This window comes from Danio rerio, chromosome 24, assembly GCF_052040795.2.
Source record: "Danio rerio strain M-AB ecotype USA chromosome 24, GRCz13ab, whole genome shotgun sequence".
Lineage (NCBI taxonomy): Eukaryota > Metazoa > Chordata > Actinopteri > Cypriniformes > Danionidae > Danio > Danio rerio.
The window spans coordinates 22902770-22911510 of record NC_141044.1 but is presented as its reverse complement, the minus strand read 5'-3'; the positions used below and the strand labels follow the sequence as shown (position 1 = coordinate 22911510).

Here is an 8741-nt window from a genome sequence, read left to right as displayed (position 1 = left end):
ATTAAAATGCTTTTGTTCTAGTTGAAATAAAACAAATAATATGAATATTATCAGACATACTGTGAAAGTTTCTTTGCTCTGTTAAACATCATTTGAGAAAAAAGAAGAAAAAAAAACAAAGGGGGGCTAATAGTTCTGATTTCAACTGTATATAATCTTAATTACAAATCTATATGTTTTTTTTTTCTTGTTCCTGTTTTGCTTAAAACACATCCAATTGGCCACTTCCAGCTTGCTTGATCCTGATTGGTCTACAGTGTTTTAAAAAGCCATGACACCACTTCCTTGGCAGCCATCTTGTTTTTGGTCACTTGCTTGTGTTTGTTGAAATGTTTGAATGTGGTATAGTGCAGAGTTTTTGGATGTGTTAGGACTGGGAATATCGAGATTTGCGAGTACTGTTTGTTTTGTTTGACTTCTGAGAATATATTGAGAATTGTGAGTACTGTTTGTTTTAGTGTTTGCTTTGTTTACGATACTTTGTTCCACCGACTTGTTTGACCTTTGTTGCCTACTGACATTGATTTTGGATTGTCCTTCAAATATGGTTGCCTGTTTTTGTAAAAAGATTGTAAATAGTGTATATATTGGGATTTTAATGAGCTTGACGCCATTTTCTTTGTAAAACCCTTTGGCCTCTGTTTTTGTGTTAGGTAGTTAGGTATAGTGAATTGTACTTTCTTTTCTTTTATTTTTGATCAGGTAAGAGATTTAATATAAAGATATTTTTGTTTGATATTTTGGCCTTGTCAGCTCCCGAATTCAAACCCCAATAAATTTTTGAATTAATTTTTGTTGTCTTGTCTTTCATGATGTGCACCATCCCTAGACGGTGTGTAACAGTGGTTCCCCTTCAGTTTGGGAACTCCAGTGCTATAAGTGGATTTGATGTTAAAATACACGTATGGGAGGTTTAGGTTCAGAAGCCGCTTGTCTGAAAGAGTATTGAACGGGCCAATGAAAACAATGAATTGGCAGCGTAAGCTTGCGCAGGTGTGCTTCATTGCCAATTATCCCAGCATATAAGCACACCTGGCGCTAGCAAATGCCATCCTTTTCGCTTCAGAGACTTTTCTGATCGAGTTAATGAGGGTTCCTCTTGCTGCTACAGCGACGTCGAGTGAACGAGTGTCTCCCGGTCCAGAGCGAGTCTACGCAGCGGCAGACGGTCGAGCTGGGTTTCTCCCTTGCCTGGCGTTCCTTTGGGTCCGGTCCTCCAGAGTGGTGCGTATAGTTGCAAATTTTCTTAAAAGAGCAACAAAGTCGTGCAGCATGTCCTTTTCAGGATGGCGCTCCGACTGTGCGTTTCTGGTTGCGGGGGTTTCCTGGCTCCGGATTATGGACACGATCACTGCATTACATGTTTGGGGGTCCAGCATGTCAATGTGGTGCTCGTGGGCGGTTCATGTCGTCACTGCGATGCCATGACCGTCGCGCAGTTGAGATCGCGGCTAGCTTTCGTAAGAGAGCAAGCCACCCCAGTCGCCTCCTGCTCTGCAGCGGGCGCTCAGGCAGATCTGAGGGTTTCAGGGGGAGATAATCTGCCGCCTAAGGGCTCGCGGACCTCTCGCCCCTCCAAGCGCTCCATCCAAGCTTCGGATACTGAGAGTGATCCGTCTAATCAGATGGTAGCTCTCACGCTCGCTGACATTGGAGACCAGATGTCCTCCGCGGCATCGGAGGGTGGGCTTTTACTGTCCGACGATGATCCGGACCCGCTCGCCTTCTCTGGGCAAGCGAGCGCCGTCAAAACGGATCCTGAAGCTGACATGTTAGCCATGCTTTCCCGGGCTGCTTCGGCCGTTGGGTTGGAGATGGTTCATCCCCCAGCGCCGCGGCCGGACCGACTAGATGGGTGTTACGTAGAGGACCAAAAGGCGAAGCCTTTGAAGCCTCTCATCCTCTTCTTCTGTAGCGATGACACCATTAGCGAGGACTCTGCCTGCCTAGTTAGCGTGGGCCAGCCCCTCGCGGTGGCTCATACGCACAATCAGACTCGGCTACGAGATTCAATTCTCGAAACGGAAAGTTCACGGGCATGTATTTCACCAGGGTCAACCCCCTGTCCGCCCCTGTCTTGCGAGAGGAGATTGCTGCCCTCCTGGTGAAGGGTGCAATCGAGCCAGTTCCTCCAGCCGAGATGGAGAGCGGGTTTTACAGCCCGTACTTCATCGTACCCAAAAAGAGCGGTGGGTCTCAGCCAATCCTAGATCTGCGCGTTTTGAACCGCTGTCACAAGCTGCCGTTCAGAATGCTTACACAGAAGCGCATCCTCCTATGCGTTCGTCCTTAGAATTGGTTTGCAGCCATAGACCTGTAGGACGCGTATTTTCATGTCTCCATTCTTTCGCGCCACCGCCAGTTTCTGCGGTTTGCGTTCGAAGGTCGAGCGTGGCAATAGAAGGTCCTCCCCTTCGGGCTCTCTCTGTCTCCGCGGGTCTTCACCAAACTCGCGGAGGGTGCCTTAGCGCCCCTTCAGCTTGCGGGCATCCGCATACTCAATTATCTCGACGACTGGCTGATTTTAGCCCACTCGCGGGAGCAATTGACTATGCACAGAGACGAGGTGCTCCGGCATCTTCGCCTATTGGGGTTGCAGGTCAACCGAGAAAAGAGCAAACTCGCCCCGGTGCAGAGGATCTCTTTTCTCGGGATGGAGCTGGACTCGCTCACCATGGTAGCGCACCCTTTCCGGAGAGCGCTCGCCTGTTGCTGAGCTGTCTGAGGGAGCTCGACAGCAAAATAGTGGTCCCACTGAAATACTTCCAGAGGCTCCTGGGGCATATGGCATCCGCTGTGTCTGTTTCGCTGCTCGGACTGCTCCATATGAGACCACTTCAGCACTGGCTTCTAGATCGAGTTCCAAGACGCGGATGGCATGCGGGCTCACACAGAGTCTCGGTTACTGCGCTGTGTCGCAACACCCTCAGCCCCTGGAACGACCCCTCGTTCCTGCAGGCCGGTGTGCCTCTGGGACAGGCTTCCAGTTATGTTGTTGTTTCAACAGATGCTTCCAACACGGGCTGGTGAGCCGTGTGTCGCGGGCATGCAGCTGCGGGCCTGTGGAAAGGTGCCCAGCTGCATTGGCATATCAATCGCCTAGAGCTGTTGGCAGTGTTCCTCGCTCTCCACCGCTTTTTTCCGGTGCTGGAGCAGCAACACGTGCTGGTCAGGATGGACAGTACGGCGGCAGCAGCATATAAATTAACCGCATGGGGGGTACGCGCTCTCGCCGCATGTCTCAGCTCGCCCGCTGTCTGCTCCTCTGGAGTCACCCGCGGCTGAAATCGCTGCGCGCCATTCACATCCCAGGTATGCTCAACCGTGCAGCCGATGCGCTCTCACGCCAGCAAATTCACTCTGGAGAATGGAGACTCCACCCCGAGTCTGTTCAGCTGATATGGGCGTGATTCGGGAAGGCCCAGATCGATCTGTTTGCCTCCCCCAAGAACGCTCATTGCCAGTTATTCTTTTCCCTGACCGAGGGCACTCTCAGCACGGATGCACTGGCCCACAACTGGGCTCGGGGCTCACGCAAGTATGCGTTTCCCCCGGTGAGTCTAGTCGCGCAGCTATTGTGCAAGGTCAGGGAGGACGAGGAGCAGGTTCTGCTAGTTGCACCTCTCTGGCCCAACCGGACCTGGATATCAGAGCTCTCCCTCCTCGCGACGGCCCTCCCCTGGCAGATCCCTTTGAGAGAGGACCTACTTTCTCAGGGACAGGGCACCATCTGGCACACTCGCCCCGATGTCTGAAATCTCTACATGTGGTACCTAGACGGGAGGAAGACTTAGGTAACCTGCCGTCTGCGGTGGTTGATACCATCACTCAGGCTAGAGCCCCCTCCATGAGGCGCGCCTATGCTCTGAAGTGGAGTCTATTCACTGAATGGTGTGTCTCTCGCAGAGAAGACCCCCGAACTTGCCAGATCAGTGTTGTGCTCTCTTTCCTTCAAGAGAAGCTGGACAGCAGGCTGTCGCCCTCCACTCTCAAGGTTTACAATGGGAAAAGCATAGGGAAAGCATAACCTCATTATCCGGTTCCTCAGAGGCGCTAGGCGAATTAATCCAACTCGCCCCCCCTCTCTTGGGATCTCGCCCTCGTTCTCACGAGCTTGCGTTCAAATACCTTCGAGCCACTCAATTCAGTATCCTTAAGATTTCTGTCCCTGAAGACAGCTCTGCTGGTCGCGTTGGCCTCCATTAAGAGGGTCGGGGACCTAGAGGCATTTTCGGTCAGTAAATCGTGCCTAGAATTCGGCTGGATTTTTCTCACGTTATCCTGAGACCCTGCCCGGGTTATGTGCCCAAGGTTCCTACCACTCCCTTTAGAGATCAGGTAGTAACCCTGCAAGCGCTGCCCCCGGTGGAGGCAGACCCAGCCCTTTCCTTACTCTGTCCAGTTCGCGCTCTGCGCATTTATGTGGACCGTACTCAGTACTTTAGATCATCTGAACAGCTCTTTGTCTGTTATGGCGGTCGGCAGCAGGGAAGTGCCGTGACCAGTCAAAGATTATCCCACTGGATTGTGGAGGCCATTTCTTGTGCTTATTTGAGCAGAGGTCAGCCGCGTCGCCCGGGAGTGCGTGCAAACTCCACTCAGAGCGTTGCATCCTCTTGGACGCGTTTACGCGTCGCCTCTTTAACAGACATCTGTAGAGCTGCGGGCTGTGCGACACCCAACACATTTGCAAGGTTTTACAATCTGCGAGTGATGCTCGGTGGGGTGTTGTAATACGCTTGCTGTGCCCTTTTTCCTTAACATGGAGAGATGTGCACCTTCCTGTCTGTCAGTAAAGTTCCCCGTTCGGTGAGCCCTGCAGATTCCTCCGAGGCCCCCATCACTGACTCAGCGGAGGAGTCATTTGCTGGCCCACTACGTTAGGTCTGCCCGCTGGTCAGCCTGCGTTTTTGGGTATAGGTGCCGGCTATGTGCGATCCCCTCTGGCGATCCCATATCCTTTTTCCGCCACGGTTCAGTCCCCCCTCTCGGGTGGACCCGTGCCTTCCCTATCCGCTAACCACCTTCTTATGCGCACTCCCCCTTCTTAGGGCTAGTCCATATGTATTTCCATTTTGTCTCCCTCATTGGGTGTGGATGGTCTCCGCAGCGTCCTCCCTGCTGGGATCGCATGCTTCCCAACGTACTGTCGTTTTCCTAGAATTATCTAGACACTAGGGACTCCCAAAAAAATATAGCTATTCCGTAAAACTTCTTTTGAAGTGGGGATAAGTTAGGGCCAAGGGCACGTTGGAGGGCCGCACCTTCCATGATTCGGGTACATCACGCTTGCTTGACTGCCCTCTCATCCGAGGCGTTGGTAAGGTGCAGTCATTATGGTGTTTTCCATAGTCTCCTATATGTGGATTTTAACATCAAATCCACTTATAGCACTGGAGTTCCCCAACCGAAGGGGAACATTCGAGGTTACAGAAGTAACCCTTGCTATACTCCGTCGCCATATTGACTGTCCCTTAGCTGTTAAAAAGTCTCTTAAGCTTAAAAGGATGGCGTTTGCTAGCACCAGGTGTGCTTATATGCTGGAATAATTGGCAATGAAGCACACCTGCGCAAGCTTATGCTACCAATTCATTGTTTTCATTGGCCCGTTCAATACTCTTTCAGACAAGCGGCTTCTGAACCGAAACCTCCCATACGTGGATTTTAACATCAAATCCACTTATAGCACTTCCGTTCCCCTCCTCGGGGAACGAAGGGTTACTTCTGTAACCTCGAACGTTATACCTAGTAGAAGTTGGTGAAGTAGCTGAGGTTTGTTTCTGGCTTTCTGGCTTTCCTCTGTTTTGATTGTGCTTGTGTTGTGTTCATGTTTTTGTTACATATAAGGACACAATTTGTTTTATTATAAGATTGCAATTATAAGAAGATGTCTTATGAGGACATTGCTCCATGTCCCTGTTTTTTAAAACGCTTATAGCCCATACAGAAGTTTAGTCATTCAGTACAGAAGTGTAGAGATAGATAGATAGAGAGAGAGAGAGAGAGAGAGAGAGAGAGAGAGAGGGAGAGAGAGAGAAAAAGAAAGAGAGAGAGGGCACAAAGTTTACTGTGTAAAGTGTAGATTTTGGTGTAGTGAAAGAAAATGCAGTTTTTACAGAAAAAAAAAAAACAGTATGCCAATTGAATGTCCTCACAGTTCACATAAACAAACATGTGTGTATGTGTGTGTATGTACGAGTGTGAATCACCTCCACTACAGATGGGCTGTGTGGGTGTGCTCAGCTGGGCTTCCGCCATCGCCTCTTTCCATAGAGCTCCACCGTGTCTGTTTCACACATCAAAGACGCAGTCATGGAGGTCAGATAGACAGGAAAATGTGCCGTTATAAAGCCCTCTTCACCTCCAGCTCTCGCTCTCTGCTGTGTTTTGTAGTGCACTTACAGTAGGCCTGCTGGTCAACTGATAAACAGCAGCGTTGGTTTCGCTAAATTATTAAGCGCCATTTGAACAGCAGGACAGGAAGAGACTGCAGTGCTAAGAATAGATGTCAAAAATAGCCGGTATTGAGACGAGACACTCCACGCTAAAAAAAAAAAAAAAAAAAAATCATGCACTGGTCAATTTTAAGATCTCACTTTATTATTAAAAAAAGCTTCTCTTGTTTTGCACTTTGCCAGTGTCTGTTGTGTGCATACACATTTGTAAAGTTTTTTTTCTTCTTCATTGAGCCATACATTTACACTTTAGTAACACTTACATATGCCATATTCATTTCTATATTTCATAGGTTTTTATAAAGGGATGTGTTAATACATTCATTTTTTATATTTATTTTTATTTTATTTATTAATAATAATAATAATAATAATAATAATAAAAATAAAATTAATATTATTATTATTATTCCTTCCTTTTTCCTTCCTTCCTTCTTTCATTCATTCATTCATTCATTCATTTTATTTTCGGTTTAGTCCGTTTCTTATTCTGGGGTCGGCACAGCGGAATGACCCGCCACCTTATCCAGCAAATGCTTTACTCAGTGGATGCACTTACAGCAGAGGCTTAAACCAGTGACCTTCTTGCAGTGAGTTGATCATGCTACCCACTGCGCCACTGTGACGTCTTATTATTATTATTATTATTATTATTATTATTATTATTATTATTATTCACTCATTCATTCATTTTCTTTTCGGCTTAGTCCCTTTATTAATCCGAGTCGCCACAGCAAAATGAGCCGCTAACTTATCCAGCACATTTTTACGCAGCGGATGCCCTTCCAGCCGCATCCCATCTTTGGGAAAATATGATTATTATTATTAAATATTAAAATAAATATAATAATATTAATAGTATTAATAGTCAAAAAATAGTCAAAGTCTGCTTTATATATTCAACCACATGTACAGGACATACAGAGAATGGGAATTACTCTCGACCGCTCTGTGCACCCATAATGCAGCTGTAAATAAAAGAAACTGTAATGCGCTGATTGTTTAGACACCCATTTAAACAGTTCTTGGCACCCCTTTACGTTGTCTAATAATAAATTCATGATCTCATAAAGCCTACGGGTGGCAGATTAAAAAATTTATCGTAGCTCTGTTTGAGGATTGATTACTTATTCATGAAAATCTGACTTCTTTTTCAGCCAGAATTTATTTACCTTAATATAACATGCTAACGTCAAACATAAGTGTTTTTCTTCTTACAATGGAAAAGACTCAGCTGAATTTCTGTTCCCAGGTCAGTCAGAATTAATATTTGCCTGCATTCATATATAATTAATCAGGTGTGTTCAGGGCCTAAATCTAATATTTTGCCATATTGTCCAGTGGTTTAGTGACTTCAGGAAATGTATTGCCTATAAATAGTTTTAAAGGCAGTGACATAGTATATGCACTGTTTATTATTGATATTAATATTAATAATATGTATTTCACTCTTTACTTCATTCACTCTTTTCCATAAAATTTTTGTGTTTGTTTTGGATTATTAATGAAGATCCATCCATAGCCCATCATAAGACTTCTAGCACAGGCAGTCATGTTTTCTTTTTTTTGATTTGTTGGCACTTGATTGAAAATGTGTACGGTTTATCTAAACATCATGTCCAAGACATCTAACAGGAAAAAAACAGCAAAACAGGGTCATTGAAATAAATTCTGAAGCCTGCTTTTTTGAAGGAAAAACTTACTTCAATATTTGTGTTATGATCACCAGTGATCTAGCAGTTGCAGATTGCTGGGTAACTACAAATCTGCCACTTTATCGAACTACAAATCCCATCATGCCCAGCAATTCAATTCTTGTTTATTTATATAGCGCTTTTACAATGTAGATTGAGTCAAAGCAGCTTAACATAATATTCTAGTAAATTGAAACATGTCAGTCCTGTTTTCAGAGTTCAGTCAAAGACTTTATAATAGACAAGATGTGTCACTTGGATCTTTTTGAATGGGGAAAAGCGTAACGGTCAATATGGTGAATAAAGCCCCTCCCACTACAGGAGCCAATCATTGATCGCTATATGGCAAATAATGCCCGCCTTTTAGTACAGGAGCTAATCATGAAAAGATATAGACTGACAACACTCTGGGGGAGGGGGTTGGACCAGACGTGAGTTTCTGCAGATTTTGTGTGATTGAAACGTTTAGAAATGAAACTAAAGAGACAGTTGTTGTTTCATTTTATTGGTGATTCCTAATATGAAATTCAATCGTAAGTTTAGCAAACAGTTTCAAAGAATTTGATGTTTCAAATGGGTGGTTCACTCCATG

At 45.9% G+C, this 8741-nt stretch overlaps 1 protein-coding gene across 1 annotated transcript; it reads left to right on the top strand.

The window, feature by feature from the left end:
* Positions 1-290: 290 nt before the first annotated feature.
* On the top strand, positions 291-4055 carry LOC147831046 (uncharacterized). The gene is made up of 2 exons (XM_087309467.1): positions 291-870; positions 1221-4055. Exon 2 carries the CDS (start codon positions 1287-1289, stop codon positions 2106-2108), a length of 822 nt encoding a protein of 273 aa, XP_087165593.1. The 5' UTR covers positions 291-870; positions 1221-1286; the 3' UTR covers positions 2109-4055.
* The last annotated feature ends 4686 nt before the right edge of the window (positions 4056-8741 follow it).